Here is a 21,013-nt window from a genome sequence, read left to right on the forward strand (position 1 = left end):
CCCCACCTTCTATTGGGATCAACTTAACTGTCATTAAAACAATCCTAATATTTACCTCAGAATTTTGAAAAAAGAAAAACCCACATGAACAACATTTACATTTTATATTTACTGTAGTACTGGATCACCAAATTAGGTTAAAAGAAATATCAGAATATCAGAATCTTTTCCTGAAATACCCCAAATGATATGATCCAATCTAATTTGATAATATTATAAGAAACTCTTGCATTGCTTACAACATGATAAGGTCCCTGTCGGTGTGAGTTTAACAGTGTAAAAATGGGCCCTTTGTAGGCGTCAGAGTTCAATGAAGGCTCAGGATTTTTCTGTGAATGCTGTCTGAAGGTGATGATGTGCACACAAAGCTGGAAGTGGGTGGGTGGTTCCAAATACAACCACTGTTGGGACCAGTTGAACCTGTTCCAACTGTAGTTTTATGGAAATAGTATATCATGTGTACTGTATGTATGACCCACCCCCCTCCCATCTCTCTGTCTTGACGTGCTTCTCGTTGCCTTCCGGAGTCAGCTGCTGACTGCGTGAATCTGTTTATTATTTCAGATAGCAATCTGTTACTGCTGTTAGCACGGAGCTTCAATTCAACACCAATTTAACGTAGGTAAAAAGAAATGTATATTTTTTTCCATTTGCAATTCTTTACCTTTGTGACCTAGATCTCTCTATTGTAACCTCACAGCCGTAAGGGGCTGATGTGTGAAGTGACGATATGCTATTGAAGACTTGTAAGAGTCATGGGTACATCCTCATCGCCTTAGTTACTACTGTTGTCTTGACAAGGTAAGATTTTCTATTTCATCAACTATTTTATTCAGTGAGGATTTCTCCATAATGCATTTTTTTCTGATGTGAAAGTCCTCACCATTCAATGCAAATGCAATCTTAGTTATTGAGGGGTAACCCAATTGTCAGAGAAGAAAACAGTATATATATATTTGGTATAAAAAAATGTATTCACTTATTTATTCTGTTAAATAAGAACACACACACACACTTGTCATGCAGTGCGCGTAACAAAATGCTCTGTGTGTTTAGGTTCATCTATATGTGGTCAACTGTGTATGGCCCCCAGGCCATAACAAGGTGAGATGAGATCTGGTTTCAAGTTTTTGTCTGGCTTTTTACAGATATTTCAGTGTCATCTGGGTCAAATTCACACAGATAATATGAATCATGTGAGCAACATGAAAGTGAAACATACCGGCTTTTTAAAAACTACTTTTTTAAAATCACTTTTTTTAAATCAAACGTTTGGCAGAAGATCTGTATGATTTATAACCTGTCTCCCCGCTCAAGCTTTTGCAAAGAAAACAGACAGACAGTAGAGAAAGTAACAAACCAGTCCAAGGAACTCCCAGAGGAAACCCCCTCGACACCCCCCAAGGAATCCCCCAAGGAACCATGGCATGTTGGTGACCTTCTGATGTCTGAGGGGTGAGACGCCATTCAACTATCACCTTAGTTCCTAAACGCATTGTGTTGCCTTTACGTGTCTGTATCTAAGCCTAATATGGTTCTTATTTTCTTTCAGACTTAAATACCCACAGCCGAGAGCATTAATAGGGTAAGTTACACAGAAGAACCGGTAGTGTGAAGACATTATTAACAACTTGAGCTCTATTCAAATATTATAGCCTCTACATGCATATAGAGTGGATATATTTGAACATAATTAAACATTTCAGAAAATGATGGAAATATTCATAATTTTTGGGGGAATTTCAGAAAGTGTTGGAAATGTTCACATAATTGCTTGCCTAAAATAGAGACACCAGGGTGAAAGTCATTAACTCTTCACGTTTAACCGTCTCACTGTATGGCTGAAGAGGGACACAGGGAAAGTTTTTTTTCTTCTTTTTAAGTATTTGAAAAATCCAGACAGACAAGACAGACCTAGCCTGGTAAACCATGCATGCAAATGTGATTTCCGGAAGGGGGATGGTTTACCCACAGACCGACATGGAGACGACGATGGAGACAGACCCACAAATTCAATGTTATAGAATAGAAAATATATTATGCTCTCTCTCTCTCTCTCTCCCTCTCTCGTGTGCTCAGTCTCAGAGACAACACTGATGGTGGTCTCACTGGGTGTAAGTATCACTGTGAGTGTGATGACTCATGTAAAAACACATACGGTACATGTACATTCTTTCCCTGGGTAATCCCTATCAGCAGGGCCGGATCTAGCTTGCATGACGCCCAAGGCGAACACCCCCCACCTCAAGCGAGACAGAAAACAGAATAGGGTCACCCTAATGTGTAATAGCAAGCAACATACTGTAGCTATAGGCTAACAAATATACAGTAAGTGTTATACTAGCCTATTAATTACATCCAAGCCTTCATAAACAAATGACATAGCTGCAAGGCTGCATACCTTTATCTTTTGTGCATTTCTCCTCTTCTTTCCTGTTTTACATAAACTGGGCACCTTGATGACCTGGTGAACACAATAACTGTAGCACTGGGTTTCAGGAATTTGGCATACTGTTCAGGTTCAGTTGGCCATAGCTTTGTTTGATTGGCTCGGCAGCATGTTTGAACCGGAAACACATATGACTCCTACTGGCTGTATTGGGCCGTCTGTTTAGCAGGGAGGGGATCTTGGCCTTGGGGGCGAACCTCTATAGTAAACCCTAGTGAAACCCATCACTGTCAGGTGAAATGAAATGAATGGGGGAGGCCGAGGGTTGAAAATAACAATTGTTCACAGAAAAAAGGTTTAAATGAGCTTCAAAGTAGACATATTGAACAACAACTCAGATCCACTCACATCAATGTGATTGGATTTAAACCCAGTTATCTATATGAGTGCATATATGTTTTAAATATTTATTCAGTGTAATGCACCAACCTCACTGAGAGACATAATTCTTCAAAATAATTCTGATTGTTAACAGGAGAAATGATGTGAGCGCAGTCACACCCTGGAATGCTCCTCTGGTTTGGGAAGGAACTTTTGATCCCCTGGTCATAGACGCCATCTACAAGAGAATGGAGCCCAAAGTTGCAATTCTTGTGCTTGCAGTTGGCAAGTGGGTATACATACACACACACACGCACATATGCAGATTGGCTGTTTTCACCAAATGTTCACTAAAAGTTTGCCAAGTTTTGTTAAGTGGTTAAGCTCTGCTGTAACAAATTGCATCTATTCTGCACTATTGCCTATTCATGGAACAATGCATTGTTTTCCCCAGGTTATTCAAGACAAAATGACATCAGCATTTATACAATTCATAATTTCATGCTTATTTTTTTTAAAGCAGTTTCTGCTGTATTTACATTTGATAGCATGCTGTAGTAGAGAGACAGGAAACTTGTAAACGTGTAGTCTCACATTCAATGAGAAATTGAGTACTATAAAGATGAGCAAATCATATCCATGCTTATTACTTCACAAAATGTTAACCCTAGGGTCCTGGGTCTGATGGAGTTTAATGTATTTATTTATTGCATCCTCCCAGGTACACACGCTTCCTGAAGCGTTTCCTAGAGACAGCAGAGACATACTTCTTTGTCGGCTTTCATGTCACCTACTACGTGTTAACAGACCACGAGGACGAGGTTCCAAAGGTGGGCATTTGATTATTATAATAATAATATTACAATTTACTTATATAACGCTTAACATTTGAAATAGTTATTTTGAAAAAAAGAAAATAGTAACATAAGTACTGTTGCAAGAGTAAAAATCTAAATGTGGAGAAAAATAAAGGAGAAATAAATGGGAGTAAATGGCAAAATAAAATAAATGTGTAAAATTAAAAATTAAAAGGCCATCAGCATTGTGATGTTCAGATATTGCATTGATAGTTAGCTTCCAGGAAGGACGGCCTCCATTTTCAGATTTCAATGCAGATCAGTTGATTATATTTGAATTCATTTATTAGTTTCCTCAACCTGTTAGATAGAGCTAGCAGCTCACAGGAAAATTACAACCATCAAGATCCCGGGTGCAAAACGTTGGCAGGAAGTGGTCCTGTCCAAAATGAAGTGGGCCACCTTCTACATTGATCAACAGGTAGGTACTGTGGGGCTTCGCAAAAGGGATAGTGTGGAGCAGTGGTTCTCAAAGTGGGGTCCGGGGACCCCCCAGGGGTTCTTGAGGGGGTTCCAGGGCATCCCCAGCAGAATTAGTTAAAATAGCATCTTCTTCTAACAGATAAAGTGTTCCATTAGGGATTTGTTATCACATTTGGTTGAGGTTAGGCTCAGGTTATATACAGTATCATAGAGCAATTTTACTTTAGCACAGTTGCTGTGATTAGAGTTAGGCCTGGTTACTTTGGATGGGGTAAGGCTAAGGGTTTTGGTTTGGTTTTAGATTATGTAGGTTAATGTAAAAATGCTGCTGAGTGGGTTGATTCCACAACATGGTTCGCATTTGATTCGTACATATCATACGAAAAAACATAAATACTTTTTTTTCCTATCTATATAAGAATTTGCTGTGAGACCGGGCTGAATTTCCGCTTTCTCTGTTCTCTCAGATCCGTAATGAGACAGACTACCTCTTCATGATGGATGTGGACAGTGTCTTCTACGCTCACGTTGGAGCAGAGTCTCTGAGCCGTCTGACAGCTACTCTCCACCGTGGCTACTACATGGTTTACCTTTTTTCTTACCTTCTTATGATTCACATATCTATGTTTGATAAGGTTGTTATAGGGCAAACCTGAATCCTATTGTTCTATTGAGAGGACAAAACACTTAGTTCCCGATACACAGTGCTCTGTGTATCGAGAGCTAAGTGCTGGAAAAGGTTGAATAGTTGATCTCACTTCAATAAATCTCATGGGCACCAACACCATACTGTAACGTGAGCAATTTCAATATGCAGCTTTATTGATGCCCTCCTGAAAGCTATACATTCCCTGCCTTTGATCAAGTTACCAGATATAGGCTTTGTTTACTTAAGAGTGTTGGCAGTAGGTATTTTAGGCCTATATGATGTATGCATACCCATGCATGTATGCATGTATACATACTATGCATGTAAGTATTCTTCATGTGTGATATTTTCTGTTCTATATCAGAACACAGGCAGAGATGGTTTTCCGTATGAACGTCGTAAAGAATCTCAGGCCTGCATCCCAGCTGGTGAAGGTGATTACTACTACACTGCTGCAGTGTGGGGAGGCTACATTGAAGACATGTACAAACTGGTCAGGTACAAATGGCTTTCATCATATTCTACAGTCTCCTTCATAATGTAATGTTTATATACTCCGTAGTACAGGGTTTCCCAAACACTGGGCTGGAGACCCATGTTTGGGTCGCGGACCCAATTCTATGGTTCGTGAGTAAATATTGATTAATACAATAATTTAAAAAAAATGGGGTTAAAAAATTATTGGCTACTCTAAATATATATATTTTTAAATAGAATAGAAAAATTGGAAACTAAAAAGACATTTCAAACATTTTCAAGATAATACATAAAAAAAACCAAAAGAAATTCCATAAATTAATTAAACTTAAGTAGTGAAAATAGCAAATCTACAACATGTTGTGAGCTTGTATCAAGATATCAAATTTCTCTTTTGGGTCTCAAAACGTTTCGGAACCACTGCAATAGTAGGACGGTGTCACCTGCTATAACAGAACTGATCTACAAGACAACATGCTTGTAGATCAGTTATTTTTGTCAAGCAACAATGTCATACTAACAGTATAAATTAAGCTCAACAACAGGATTGGCTGTCTCTTAAATGATGTGTTCCCGGTCTCCATGTGAATGTGTGATTGCTTCATTTCTGCCGTAACCACTTAGGCCCTATATATTGCAGTGGTTCTCAAACTTTTTCATATCAAGGACCCCCAATGTATTTGGCCGCGGACCCCCATCTGCCAGGGACCAACAGAAGAGGATTTATGTAAAAGAATTATAACAAATATTCAAAAGTGTCTATATATTTTTATTTATTTTCAAAAATAGCAGTTTGTGCCGCGATGAGCTTGTATATCTGCTATTTTTGTCATATTTTGCCACGTGACACCGTGATACGACAAAGTATAATCCAGGCTTAAGAGGTTAACACTGTTGCGCTGTGATATGGATATCACTGTCAGAAACTTTGTATCTCCATATTTCAACTTCAACGTGATTAATGTCCTACTTCATCATACAAGAGTGTCACACGAAAGTATAGTGAAAATAGCAGATCTACAAGCTCACAACGTGTCAAAGCGATGCTTTGTGAGTGACGCTTTCTGCACACATGGGAGCACAGTAGACACATGCACACAACAATAGTGACCCCCGTTTGGACCCCTCAGGTACTGCCATGAAAAGTCAGAGATCGACACCAAGAACCACATCGAGGCTGCGTGGCAGGAAGAGAGCCATCTGAACAAGTAAAGCTGTTTACGCACGCACGCACGCACGCACGCACGCACACACACACACACACACACACACACACACACACACTTTAACCATTTATTTATGTCCACACGCAGGGAAAGCATACAGGGACACGAATGTTTTAGTTGCAGTAACGGTTACATTCACAAACTCATGGATATATGTTCTCATGATACAACATGCACGTCACTCAGCACTCTATGGGCACTGCTGCTTGGTGTTAAAGCGCTCTCTGTAGTTGTTCTTATGGGCCTGGAGGTCCACCCATTGCTATTCCAACAGCGGACGGACATACCGCTGGAAGGCCGCAGGCTCTATTGCCTTTCTTTGCGGTAGCTGTTCACGGGAGGGGCCGTCAGGTAGCGTCGGCTGTTGGTAGAGTCCACCGGTGAGAAGTGCCTTCTTGTATAGAGACACACGGGGACTACAAATTTCACGCCCACTTTTGAGACAGCGCCGCTACTCGAGGTCCGTTAGAACGATGAACTGCAGCTGCCAATGCATTCCCTATGAGAGGATATGAGAATTAGCCTACTTTTAAAATTATCCTGCATTAACTGAAGACGACATTGATTTAAAAAAAAATATGTTTCCAAATGTATGGAGTGTCTTTGTCAACATATCTTCTTGTTTTCTTAATAGTTGATGTGTTTCACATTTAATTTGCCACTTTAACGAGTTACCCATAATGCTAACACAGCAGAGGGTAGACAGCAGACGGGCATTTCAGTGACATCACTGTCTTTACGAGTGCCGAACGCCGACCAGTGGCGTACCCACTGTAGAGGCAGGAGAGGCGGTCGCCTGCCCAACTAAGATCTCGCCTCCCCTAAAAAAAAAAAAGAACCCGAAAATGTGTCATTGCGTGCTTAATGTCCTCAAAGTCACGCATCCAACAAGCTTTGAACTGAGCAGATTGGACCTTCTGTTCCAGAGATAATGACCAAAACCTATTGAAAACGGCCACTTTCGCCAGTTTTCTGGGTATTGAAAACCTCAAGGGATGCGTCCGTGACGTATATACCATGCGATCACTTAAACTCTAGATCTCCGATGCTAGCGATTTTGACATACTGATGGAGTATATTATAGTATATTGTGGGTAGTATATCGAGATGAAAGATATGGGACATTAAAAAGGACAAATTAAACAAATGGGACAGATTATAGAACACAAAAAAAATCGTTACAGCCTCAGTAGTTAACCAGTGAAATGACGGTATTTTACAATGCCTCTCATAGAGATTGCATTGAGAGCTGCAGTTCATCGTTCTAACGGACCCCGAGTGTCAAAAGTGGGCGTGGATTTGTAGGCCTTCCGCTTCCGGCCGTGTGTCTCTATGCAAGCTACATAGTTCACAGAAGATGCAAATGCATCCATTGCACCTACTACATTGACGATGGTAGTTACAACGGGGCAGTTTAACGTCATGCCCAGGACACTTGTGTTTTTTCGTAAATTAACGCCCTACTTGATCATACTACAGCGTCACTCAAAAGCAGCAGATCTACAAGCTCGGAACGCAGCACGAAGCGACATGTTTTGAGCTTGTAGATCTGCTACTTTTGCTATTTTAGAATTTAGAGACGATATGCATTTAGCCACATTTAATGAATTCTTTTTTTTTTTCTAGGACCACTAATCTACACTTTAAAAATCCCCAAACTCTGAGTGTACAAATGGCTCCAAATGGACATGTAAAGGGTCCATTTGGATCCATGTACACTCTCTCAGAGTTACAGACCCATGAGGATCCATTTGGACCCCCTGGTAGTCCCCGGGCCGATGTCGAGAAACTACAAAGATGCTTATTTGTGTAGATCCAAATAAATTCCAGGGTCACAGCAGCTGTGTTTGGCGGTCAAGTGACATCCATGTTAGTTTGACACGCTAAATTCCTTGATGTCTCTCGACGGCCAGTTCAGCAAGTGGCGGCACTTCAGCTTGAACTGGTTGGTCGGCTGGCGTATCATCCCTATAAGGAGGATACGGCAGCTGACCAATGAGTGCGAGCTTAGCTCCCTCTCAGCCAGGGCAAGGCTGGATACTGTATGTGATGGTTATTATCCGTCATCATTGTAATCATCACTGTTGTAAACTTATGTTGCACTAAGGAAGTCTTTTTAAACATTCATATTATAATTTGTTACTGTCGGGTGGAAACCTCATATGTCCAAAACTGTGACTTTTCGGGATTCAAATTCAAAAACAGCAAAAGTAGTAGATCTACAAGCTCAAAACGCGTCGCTTCGCGCCGCGTTTTGAGCTTGCAGATCTACAACTTTTGATACTTTTGTGTGACGCTGTAGTATGATCAAGTAGGACGTTATTTTACGAAAAAACACAAAAGGTATAAGAGGTTTTGCCCGACAGCGATGATATATTATAATTGTAAGGAACATGTAAAATAAGGAACCATTCAAAAAAAGTTCAACATATGAACTGTCTGTCTGTCTGTCTATTCATTCAGGTACTTCTTGTACAATAAGCCCACCAAGGTGCTGTCTCCAGAGTACCTGTGGTCAGACTATGACCAGATACCAGCTAACATCAAGGTGCGTCGTATTTCCCAGCTGGTGAAGAACTATGCTGAGGTGCGACCCAACGTATAATGTTTAATTTATTGATTATATAATTATTATAATTATTGACATGTCAATAATTATAATTATTGACAGTATGTGAATGATTGCCATCTTAACCATCAGTCATTGTTTGGCAAATGCTTTTTTTTTTTAATGGTTGTACTCTCCAACAAAAACGTCCTATTATGATACTGTATGTCTTAATTGTTCCAAAAACGTAACCAATGGGACTAATGACATAAATGTATGCCAGAAGGGTAATCAAGAAAGTATAATGTACAATGCGTTGGTCAATGATTGCCATATAAAGGATTTTAATTTCTTGACTAACAGCACAGTGTCTCGGACTTTGGTATTTGTGTGACAAGTGACTTGTCACAAACAATGCTGTGCCAACCTCTTTACTATGCCAAGGCACTAAATCACTCTTTTTATTTATGACTTATTTTGTTGATTAAAAAAAAATAGAAAATCCCACATGTTATTGACTTAATAATACTATGCTCACATGGCTGAAGTGAAGAAAAGTGTGTCGCACACTCCAGCTCCAAATGTATTTCTATCTCTTTGCCATCTGGCCTTTTTTCAAGATCAGAAAATCTCTGGAATGGAAATGCATAATGGAAATGGAGCCTGTGACACCTTTTTGTCTTTGTTTTGTATAATTGCACTAATATGGCACCTGCCACCTCACCCAAATTCAGTGGTGGAAAAAGTACTATTTCTTTTTTACTTACAGTACTTTAAGTAAAACTATCAATAATGTAATGTAGAAACACTCTAGTACTCCAGTAATCAAAAAGTACCAAAAGTAAAAGTACTCATTATGCAGAATGTCCTGTTTCTCAAGTTATCATTATGTCTAAAATGTATTAAATAGCAGATTACAAGCGTGTTGTTGTGAGCTTGTAGATCTGCTATTTTATAAATAGCAAATAAATAGGGTGAAGTGGTTTGTGTATGTTTTGTCATAATAATCCAAATCTAACTAGTAGTTAGTAGTTTTCAAATAATTATAGTGGAGTAATGGTACAATATTTAGTAATGTAGTGGAGTAGAAGTAAAAGTACCTCAAAATTGTACTTAAGTACAGTACTTGAGTACATGTACTTAGTTACTTATCCACCACTGCCAAAATTCCTGGTGTACACTGTGCTCAAAGTTTTAATTGAACACAGCTAATGCTAACATTGGAAGTTTTCACATTATTCACATTATTTGAGTCAAGTGTCATTCTCTCTATCCTGCAAGAGGACTGTTTGCATAAACTGTGTTAAACTTCTGAACAAATGTGCATATGTACTATAACGCAGAAGGGACTCCATCACATTCACTCCAATAATATGTCATTTCTGGTTGTGAAACATTGGGGCACACTTTATCTGCAACAACCCAAGGATAGATGGATAAAGAAATATATCGTCTGTCGGGCGGAAACCTCATTATGTCCAAAACTGTTACTTTTCAGGATTCAAATTCAAAAATAGCTAAAAGTTCAAGCTCAAAACGCGTGGATTCGCGGCGTGTTTCAAGCTTGTAGATCTGCTACTTTTGATGCTTTTGCGTGACGCTGTAGTATGATCAAGTAGGGTGTTAATTTACAAAAAAACAGTTAAAATATGGATATAAGAGGTTTCTGTCTGACAGCAATGTTATTATGCATATCCCATATACAGTATACCACTGTTTCCCAGACAGTGGGTCGGGAGACGGGACCCATGTTTGGGTCGCGGACCAATTTTTATGGGTCACGGGTAAATATGCTCTTTTTTTCTTTTCCTACATAAAAAAAACGAATTAAAGAAGTGTAAACAATTCCATTATTTCCAACATTTTTCAAAAGTATTTCATGAATTAAAACAAAAAAGCAAACAATTTCCATGAATTAAAAAAATGAAAATGTTTAAGAAGTAGTGAAAATAGCAGATCCAGTAATAGTAGTAGTAAGTGTAGTATTACCAGACAGACCTCTCCTCTTCCTCACTTGGCTGAGGTGAGCAGGTTTTTCCCTCGTTGGGGCAACAGAAAGTTAGAGAGAGGGAGATAGAAGCAGATGGAAGGGATATATTCCTGGGACACTATCCCATTCCCAACAGGGATTGCCTGACGTTTAGGGAGCATTGACCATTTAAAATAAATGAACTGTATTTACTATCGTCAGAGCATGTTCACAATTTCACATTCTTGGTATCATAATGTTAACAATTGACCAAAAAAAAATCACGTTTTCGCCAGTAGGGGGCAGCCATGACACATGGAACACCAGTAGCAAGACTAATGCACTTGACAAAGTAATACACTTCAGGAATCTACAAAGCATTGTGATATTGTGATATTCCATTATGTTTTGGCTTATTTGTTTTTAGAGCTTACATTTTTCTATTGCAGTATCTGTCGTTAGAGTAGACTAGACATCATACAGTAGATCATTGGTTCTCAAAGTGTGGTCCAGGGCCCCTCAGGGTTCCTTGAGGGGGTTCTAAATGGACCCTTACAAGTCTGTAACTCTGAGAGCATATAAACAGAACCAAATGGACTCTTTCGAGTCCATTTGGTTCTAGTTTGTATGCTCTCAGAGTTATGGCGGGTCCTCCTGAAATGTAAACGTTTGAGAACCACTGTAGTAGATTGTTGATGACTGACAACCTACAATGTCAATCATTAGGCCACGGACCCCCGTTTGGTACGATATTCTTCTCTGGGACCCCACACTACACTGGAAATTCCTGTTTAGTTGTGCAAATGGAACCAAATGGACCATGTAACCATTTGGACCCCAGGCAGTTGGATTGGTCTAACTTTTCCCAAATAGGCTCTATGCACAGCAGCCATATTGGAAAGAAAGTCTTACTTCCTCAACTGGTGTTACCAATAATACTAATTAAGGCTCTGTTCCATTCTGGTCTCAAAGTATGGTCCAGGGACCCTCATGGTTCCTTGAGGGGGTTCCAAATGGCCCGTTACGGGTGTGTAACTCTGAGAGTGTACAAATGGAACCAAATGGACCCGTAAGGGTCCATTTGGTTCCATTTGTACACTCTCAGAGTTATGGGAGTGCTTGAAATTAAAAAGTTTGAGAACCACTGTGCTACACTAAATGGAACAGAGCCTGATTAGTATCATTGGTAACACCTGTGAAGGCCCAATTTCCTTCCAATATGGCTGCTGTGCATATAGCCTATATGGAGATAAATGACATCACAGAACACTGATGTCATAAGACATGTCAAAGATTCACATGGAAGCCATGTTGTTATTGGAGCCTGTGGTTGAGATTGCCTATGGAAAGCAGTTACAGATATCTATCTGTTCAGTGTACTTTAATAATGACCATAGAATAAAACGTCATACAATCAGATCATTCCAGAGGACATTTTATTAATATCATCGCAAAGTTATAAAGAGAACTGCATAGAGTGGTCGAACACGCACACAGTAAAGCAAGGACGCGTTCTATGCTAATTCAATTTCTGCTTTAGGTTGGGGCTGAAATCAAATGGACATTAACAAACGTACTCCCCACTAAGTGCATTTCAATTCACAAAGCTTTCATTTGCTACTGCAACAGACCAGTAGGGAGGCATTTATTAGAACACTAAGAAGCCTATCTATTGATTTCCCTCTCGTTCTATACATCAAGGGTTCCCAAACTTTCTCACAAATCAAAAATGAAGCAGTTTTGTTTTTGTTTCGAGCATAATTGTTGCACAGCATCAGGCACCACTACAGCAAACCCACGAGTAACAGTAGACAATGGAATCAAGACATTTGACACACGACTCAGTACAGATACAATTTCACTGACGTGACAGGGTTTCAGAGTTGTCATGGATTACAGCAACATGAACGCGGTTAACTTCATTACTGTGGATTTTCACAGACGGACACAAGAAAGCATCAAGTCCAGGTGATAAAATAATCTCATTTCAGCTCACTCTTCCAAACGTTGCAGCCTCACGGTGCATGTGCACAGCAAAAGCCTAAAATGTTAAAGTCATACTGAGTAACAATCGGTTTAGTGGTCTTTTTGGCAACACCTCTGGTCTGCCTATGGTCCGTTACTACAACTGCCATTCCCGCAATTCAGCTCGAAACTAAACCACGGAAGTACCGCTCGAAAAAACTAACGCAGCAGGGACCTTTGCGTCGAGGATATTTTGGAACAGCCTCAGAAACTGTATTTATTCAAGTTAAAATAAATACATAAATGCATTCCTGGTGTCATTTGGTGCGAGTGTCGAGGGCAGACACTTGTTACTAAAAAATAGCGTTAAGAGAAGTTGTCAAAAACACATTTATGTGGAATGGTTATTGTGGAGAAAATAAAAACCATTGAAAGATTATATCAAAAATAAGTTGTTTAATTGAAAAAAAGTTACACAGTATGACTTTAATGTAACTCTTGGTCCCTTATAGTAGGGCTGGGTGATGTCACTATATTTTTGACGATATTGTGACAATAATATAAAATGAAACAAACATTCTTTCTCTAAAAACAGCTCAAATAGATTTAGCTAGTTTGGCTATTTATGCTATTTTTTGGAAATGTTTGAAAAAAGAATTTATAGTATAAAATAGGGCTTAAGTGATTAAAACCAGAAAAACACTTGTATCATAATATTACGATGTGCAAATTCCCACAATATCTAGTCTTATATCACCATATCAATATAATATCAATATATTGCCCAGCTCTACCTTATAGGGACCATTTATTTTTACACTCTCTTGGTTAAATAAGCACTGAGGATTTTTCAGCGTGACCGCCCACTCACATGGCCTTGCTACAAAAACTGCAGTATTTGCTATTGTGTTTCACCACAATGAAACTCCATAAAATGATCTAAAATGCCCCAGTCGTCTTGTTTAGTCATACAAGTGTTGATCATCTTTTTCTCCTACACAACAATCACATGACCTTTTAGAAAAATATACAGTAGCTATGATACAATGTCAGACCTACCTGATTGACAAGCATCAAAAGAAAAATATGACCAAGCATTTCCCAGAGGCGATTTTCACATTAAATATACTTCTATATCTTCCTAATGATTCTTTCTGTTAACCCTTTAAGACCGGGAACGTCATTTTTAGATTTCGTTGGGCTATTCAAAAATAGCAGATATACAAGCTCATAGTGCGGCGCTATGAGCTTGTAGATCTGATATTTTTGAAAAATCATGAAAAGTTGTGCAAATATTAGAATGTTTTCCTTTTTTTTGGTGGACATTTGTAAATCTAATCTTTGCTTCTGGGGGTTCCGGGAAGTAAATATTTTACAAATGTTCGCTTTAAAAAATATATAATCTAAGATTTTGCCACAAATTTTCAAAAATAGCAGATCTACAAGCTCATAGCGCAGCACTCGGTGCCGCACTATGAGCTTGTATATCTGCTATTTTTGAATAGCCAAAGAAATCTAAAAATGTCTTAATGGGTTAAAGTATAGATGAGACTTAAGGACTTTGGCAGTAAGCAGTGCACATAATGGTTAACCTGGAATTAAGAATACTACGTAATGTTATTTTTTAAATTGTTTTCTTTTTTTTCCTTTACTGGCAGTACTAGGGCTTGACCTGTTGTGATGCAACAGTTCTTACACTTACCAAATTAAAACATCGCCATGGCAGACATGTAAACATGCAGCACCACAGAAGCACTCTAAACGACATGCTTGCAACTGCAAAACAAAAAAAGTAAAGAACCGAAAGGCCAATCAGTAGAGTACGTTTCAGTCGGCGATGGTGTAATTGCACTGACTCTTTCATTTCTCACTTGTTCTGCAAGTCACTTCCTAATCTATAAAAGCAGCATACAAGTGTACAAGTCATTGTCTCCCACTATAACCCATTTAGACCTGGAAAAACCTACTGTATACGTTGTTATACCTTTCAATCCGGGAACACCTTTGTGTAACATTAGCTGCTGCTATATATATATAGCAACATATTTTGTTTTTGAAAATTTTGAATTAAAATCTGATGTTTTTCAGAAAACTTCAGGATTTAGAAAGCGTTTCTAGAATCGGCCTCAGGTCTAAATGGGATAAACCACAGGATTCAAGTCTGCCCTTGTGTTGCGGGGATACATCATTACTACCACACACCACTAATGTCGTTGGGTCTGAAAAGAAACCGCTGAGGGGTAAGCATCAAGTTCAGGACTCCCATCTACACTGCATGTAGCTTTTTCAGGGTTAGAAGTCCATGAGAGGGCATTAGCCTAGAAAGACACAGGAGGTTACTGTCCAACTGCACTTGACGTCAAGGGAAACGGTGCAATAATAGCATAGGAGCAATAGCAACATACAATAATCTAAATGCAAATATAACAGTAAAAGCCTCACTTTATAACAAGTGACTCTCTCTCTACGTAACAAAACTGGACAGGGCCTGCTGGACTGGCTCTAGAGGCTCTAGTGGTGTCACTGGTGCAGTTATGTAATGGCAGCACTTAGAAGAACACGTTTCTACACCGGACCTGACTTGTAAAGAGCTGTACGGTAGAGAAAGCATGAGCTTCAGGTGCCGAACCGTGACTCGGTACCGTTCAGTCAGTTCCAAAAGACCCTGTCTACTTCCTGGCACCGCGACGCCTCGCGGCTCACAATCCAGTACAGAAAAACGTTCTTCGCATCACGAGGAACTACTAACCGGAGGACTTGTATGCCTTGGCTTGTAGACTTCTAGAAAGTGCTTTGCCTTCTCTGTTAGTTCTTCAAGCATTGCACACGTCCTAGGCCCTATAGGACCTAGGACGTGTGCCAATCCGCCGCGTGATTGGCTCCCATCTCCAGCGGTGTTCCGGAATCGGGCGGCGGGCTGCCGGGGCCGCCCCCCTCCCCGCACAGCTCCACAAACTCCTGAGTGTCAAAGAACAACTCGTCGGGCCCCTCGGGCGACTGGGGCGTCTGAGAGCTGGAGCCCGCCTCGCTGCTGCTCTCCCTGAGCTCCAGCAGCACGGGGAGAGAGCTGGGCGGGCCGCAGTAGCCCTCCATGCGGCCCAGGGACAGCTCGGCCAGCGTCGAGCAGGGTATCCGCAGACTGACCTCAACGCCACCACCACCGCGGGCCTCCATCACACCCTCATTGAGGTCCTCCTCGCCCTTGTCTTCCGGTGGGTCGCGCGGTGTCAGGGTGTCTTCTAAGGGGCTGGTCGGAGCAGAGAGGTCAGGGCAGCATGATGACGGATCGGGGGCGTGCGAAGAAGCAGGAGGCGCCGGAGGCTGGGAGGAGGAGGAGGAGCCGTGGGTCTCCTCGCTGCTCTGGGGGGTGAGAGTGACCTTGTTGTCGCTGAAGCTGAAGCGCGGTGAAGTGTCGGCGGTGGTGGGAGAAGACGGCCCTGCACTGGACACCGTGCTGGAGGGACCACTGCTGTCTGCATGGGACAGGAAGGAATGATCACAGAGAATGTATAGATATACTGTACGTAATATATCTGGGTGTTTTGCGGAAAACAAAAAGTGGAAGAGCCAAAGAGCGTCTGCGCTCAGAGCCCTGTGATTGAAAGACCAACACAACGTCCACCCAGCGCTTTGGGGCCAGACCGGTCTGAAGAAGACACATAATATCTGTGATCTGTGAATACACGTGACCGGGATGGTTCACCAGGCTACTGAAGTACCACAATTCATTAGAATTTCAAGTGAGGAAAGAAAAAAAAAAACAACCATGTACATTTTCTTTTTTTCTATTGTTTCTTGTTGACTTAAAAATATATTTCTTCCTCTCTCTGTTCATGTTGTAGCAAGCAATGCAAATATGGTGCTCAATAAACACAAGTAAAAAAATAAAGACATAAATTCAAGTGAGGTAGATCATTAGGAGACGTGACAACACATCAGTGACAGATTAGAACAGATTACGATAGGCATTAGGCAATTTATATGATACATAAATGCTACCAAAGGTCAGTCTGGAAATGCCTGTCTGATGATGAGGACTTACACCAGGGTGGTCTATCGGTGCGCGATCGGAGGGAGCAGGAGGAAGAGAGGACTCTCTGGGGCATGTACGAGTCCACGGACGGCTGGTTCTGGCTGTCAAACATGGCAGAGAGAGCTGTAGGGAAGACCAGGCAACACTCGTTAAAATCCCAAACTCAGCGAGTGCTGTAATCGGGCCGGGCATGCTAGAGACATCAGTAATGTCTATTATGCAGCCGATGTGTCCCGCTTTTAGCCACTTTCAACCTCCATTATAAATCATCTTGTAGATCGATAATAGCCAATCTAAAAGTTCACAACGCGTCACATTGTGACACACTGTGAGCTTTTAGATTGGCTATTGTAAGTCAAAAACATTAGTAATGGGTGGTCTCTAGGACTCTCCACGATAGGCATCGGACCCAAAAATCTGGCATTGCTTGGTCGGCGCGCCAAGGTTCACTTCTTTCGTGCCAGCTTCCCTACCTCGTGTCGTCCTGGCGTGCGCGTCGCCTGCGTTCTCGCACACGTCGGTGAGGAAGTCGCTGACCTTTTTGAGCGAGAGCGAGTTGTGCAGGGTCTCCAGGGGATAGATGGAGGGCACCATGGAACAGCCCTCGAAGCCTGCATCAGAGGAGAAAGCCACAGGCCCACCAGCCCTCAGTTAAGACTGGTCATTATACAGCAAGGAGAAACAGGAAGAATCTTATGCCCCAATGCCACCCATCACACATCAGTGCAGTGCTGATCCTGTACAGAAGGACCTTTTTTAGTCCCCCATCTAGAATCTCACCTTATAGAACCACTTGGGAACTGCTGAAAAAAACATGACAAAGACTTGCACAAAATTACTAGCCGCATTTGTGGATCCCTGCCAGCCCCTGCTATGGTTTCAACTCCACACAGGCACAAGTCACAAAAGCACACTAGACGTCCCTCTAAAACCATATTATCAAAGGCTAGCGGGTCCGCACACCTCACTCCAGTAAGCCTCCAACACGTCAAAGCCTCGGTTTTTACAAAAGGCAAGCAGATCTCCCAAACATACCGTTTGTCTTTCAATCAAGCAGCCCTTTCTAAGTCAAACCAAACGCCATCACACACGCCTGGCTGTAACAGCACCATAATGCAGTCAAAGCTCGTCTCTACCACAGCAAATGTCCGATAGATTTACTGAAAGGCGGTTCTTCCTCCTGTTAGTTTAAATGAATGTACATGCAAATGTCACATTTACCACCAAGAGCTGTTCTTGGCCACAAAACATCAAACCATGCCTTGGTGTAGGGCTGCACAATTAATCGAAAAGATTTGAAAATCGTGATTTTTATGTTTCACAATTATGTAATTGTGAAACGTGGCGTTTCGTTAATTTCAAACACAATATTTTTGCAGCTGTTGTTCTTGCCCTTGTCTCCTCACCACCAGTACACAAGGGTTAACCACTTGAACCCCTACTCTAGGTGGAACGTTGGCCAGAAATAGCCGATCTACAGACACTCACAGTGCCCGAGGCGTTGTGAGCTTGTAGATCTGCTATTTCCGGTGAAGAGATTTGGCGTGGAAGATCCAAGTACAGAGCCAACTCAGGTCTGTTTCATTAAGTATAGAGGGTTCAAGAGGTTAATAACCAGAACAAAGAACCCATCTCCCCATCCACCAGGCTCCGAGTTACAATAAAATCACAAATAACAATAATTTAACCAAGGATATTACACCGATAAGCACAATGAAATACAAAGACATTACGAAAATTGTATGTTTTTCCACCAAAAGTCCTTGTTACCAATAAATGTGATTAATAATCGTGAATCTTTATTATGATTGAGCCATAATTGTGCAGCCCTATCTCGGAGCTAAATTATCTAAAAAATGTGAAAGCGGATATACTTTGCAAAGCCACTCAAGACGTGAGTAGTACGTAGGTTACAAAAACACAAGCAAAAATCACATGCCAGTTAGGGTTATGTTAGGGGCGCAAACAGCATTCAAACTATTAGGAGCACTCCTGTCTATAATTTCATGTACTGTATACTAGAGACATTTCCATCTTCCTGGCTAAAGCCGAGTTCAGACCAAAGTTTTGTGGATGTGACAGTTTTAAGACTGAAATATACTTTCTTGTACGACGGTGTTGTGCACTGAAAATGCCTAATCTAACAGCTCAAAACGCATCGCGGATGACCTTGCAGATCTGCTATTTTAGGAGTGAGACACCGTTGTACGACCGACCATAAATTAAAGAATTAGAACGTTGCGGAGAAAAATAGAATTACCCCATACCTGATGTCAGTTTATATCCACAATCAACAAATGTGCATCAGCAAGACTAGTGGTTTTCAGTGTGGGAAAACTCAGTACCTTCCACGACAATATATATATGTTTTTTCGCAGTATGAACCCATGAGAAAAGAGCTTGCAGGGGAACACAATGTAGCAGCTATGGCATCGTCATGGAGCTTGGGGTACATGTAATATGCCTGTGAGTAATGAGTGTTTCTGACAGAAAGAAAGAGGAGAAAAAGTGCATGCGGGCAGATCACAGCCCCAGGTGGATGGATGACTCACAAAAGTAAAAAGTAAAATAAAATGCTGTGCTTTTCTAGGAAAGTTAGTTTAAATCTCCCCTGGCGGGTTGCCAGGATCCATTATGATGAGTAAAACTAATAACTAACTACCTACCACGCCAATGAAGGTTTAAATCGTCTCTGTCGGGTGGAAACCTCACATGTACAACACTGTTACTTTTCAGGATTCAAATGAAAAAATAGCATCTAAAAAAATCTACAAGCTTGAAACGCGTCGCCGCTTTTCGAGCTTGCAGATCTGCTACTTTTGATGCTTTTGTGTGATGCTGTAGTATGATCAAGTTGGGCGTTAATTTAGGAAAAAACACAAAAAGTTAGAATATGAAGACAAGAGATTTCTGCCCGACAACAACAATATATTAGTAGTATGGGGGGGCGGACACCGTAGAGTGGGGGAACGAACCTCAAACACTAGAGCTACGCAACTGCCTCGAAAAGCTAAAAAAAAGTAAGACTAACTAAGACTCCATCCAACCTGTGTAACCAAAGTGTCAGGCAAGCATGCAGAAATATCAAATGCAAAGCAGAGAGGAATCAACCGCAGCAGAAGCAACAGTCCAAACTAAAAAACCATGAGCAGTGGGGGTTTTTTTTTTCTTTTCTGAAAGGGCTTTGAAGGCAAGACGGTTATGGAGGGTAGCGGGAGGGCCAAGGGGGGCTGACCGTAGGGGTACTCTAGAGGGTCCTGGCCGGAGATGAGCCAGTTTCGGAAGAGGCGGAGGTGGTAGGAGCACTGGTTGAGGTGGTGGGCCAGCGCCTCGTCCAGCGAGAGGTGCCTGCCCAGGCTGAGGTCTGTGGAGAAACGCCTCAACAGCTGGGCCACATGGTGCTCCTCCAGGGGCTCTAGGGGAGAAGAGGGAGAGCGAGGAAGGACAGAGCAGTGGAAGGAGGTGATGGAGGAGGAGCAAAGAGATGAAACGATAGGAGACATACGCTGGGTGGAGCAATAGGATGATGATGATGATGATGATGATGGGGCCAGTGACATTCAATAGATCAGTGGTTCTCAAGAGGGGTTCTATAAATGGATCCTTACCGGTCTGTTACTGAGAATGTACAAATTGAACCTAAACATGGACTCTCTCTGGTCCATATTTGGTTACAGTTGTACACTCTCAGAGTTACGGGGGGCTTTGAAAGAAAATTGAAAAAAGTTTGAGAACCACTGCAATAGATTATAAGCTGATGGCAAGGTGGGAGGGAACTTAAGAGAGGTATGATAGAGATGAGGGGAAGAGGTATGAGGTGGGATAGCAGGAGAGGACCTGTCATTTGGACAGAGCAGGGGGTTGGTGTGTGTGTGTGTGTGTGTGTGTGTGTGTGTGTGTGTGTGTGTGTGTGTGTGTGTGTGTGTGTGTGTGTGTGTGTGTGTGTGTGTGTACCATGTCACACATTCTGAATGGCTGCTATGCCTATAAAGGGCTTTACATAGCACGCCACGACAGAATAGTTGATCTCATAACTAAAGACATATCTAAACATTTTACACCGTCAGTGAGAATGTACAAACATTCCTGTGTCAAA

The 21,013-nt window shown here is 41.3% G+C and overlaps 2 protein-coding genes across 6 annotated transcripts in view; one reads left to right on the forward strand and one right to left on the reverse strand.

Moving 5' to 3' along the window:
* The first annotated feature begins 534 nt into the window (after positions 1-534).
* Positions 535-10,224, forward strand: LOC308087325 (globoside alpha-1,3-N-acetylgalactosaminyltransferase 1-like). 2 transcript variants are annotated; one of them, XM_080431103.1, is made up of 11 exons: positions 535-801; positions 1,057-1,104; positions 1,318-1,455; positions 1,553-1,585; positions 2,925-3,059; positions 3,492-3,600; positions 3,935-4,048; positions 4,518-4,634; positions 5,064-5,197; positions 6,307-6,384; positions 8,866-10,224. In XM_080431103.1, the coding sequence occupies exons 1-11, from the start codon at positions 731-733 to the stop codon at positions 9,005-9,007; spliced, it is 1,119 nt and encodes a 372-aa protein (XP_080287229.1). In that variant the 5' UTR covers positions 535-730; the 3' UTR covers positions 9,008-10,224. The 2 variants fall into 2 exon arrangements, with proteins under 2 accessions (XP_080287229.1, XP_080287230.1); XM_080431104.1 differs by having other exon boundaries at positions 1,057-1,098; positions 1,315-1,455.
* Positions 10,225-12,338: 2,114 nt separating this feature from the next.
* LOC308087257 (inositol hexakisphosphate and diphosphoinositol-pentakisphosphate kinase 2-like) overlaps positions 12,339-21,013 on the reverse strand; it is a 59,750-nt gene continuing 51,075 nt past the window's right edge. For 2 of the 4 annotated variants that reach the window (XM_080431015.1, XM_080431014.1), the window contains 4 exons: positions 20,153-20,332; positions 17,391-17,528; positions 16,927-17,040; positions 12,339-16,357 (listed from right to left, as the gene is read on the reverse strand). In XM_080431015.1, coding sequence (XP_080287141.1) covers positions 15,732-16,357; positions 16,927-17,040; positions 17,391-17,528; positions 20,153-20,332 — 1,058 coding nt within the window. In that variant the 3' untranslated portion in view covers positions 12,339-15,731. The remainder of the gene's footprint in view (positions 16,358-16,926; positions 17,041-17,390; positions 17,529-20,152; positions 20,333-21,013) is intronic. The other 2 variants (XM_080431017.1, XM_080431016.1) reach the window with 1 other exon arrangement.

Source organism: Gymnoscopelus braueri (genome assembly GCF_963280865.1).
Source record: "Gymnoscopelus braueri genome assembly, chromosome: 1".
Classification (NCBI taxonomy): Eukaryota; Metazoa; Chordata; class Actinopteri; order Myctophiformes; family Myctophidae; genus Gymnoscopelus; species Gymnoscopelus braueri.

Coding starts and splice junctions, on each gene's coding strand:
- LOC308087325 (XM_080431103.1), top strand. CDS start 731: ATGCTATTGAAGACTTGTAAGAGTCATGGGTACATCCTCATCGCCTTA. Junction 4,635..5,063: donor TCCACCGTGGCTACTACATG/GTTTACCTTTTT, acceptor GTTCTATATCAG/AACACAGGCAGAGATGGTTT. Junction 5,198..6,306: donor GACATGTACAAACTGGTCAG/GTACAAATGGCT, acceptor TGGACCCCTCAG/GTACTGCCATGAAAAGTCAG.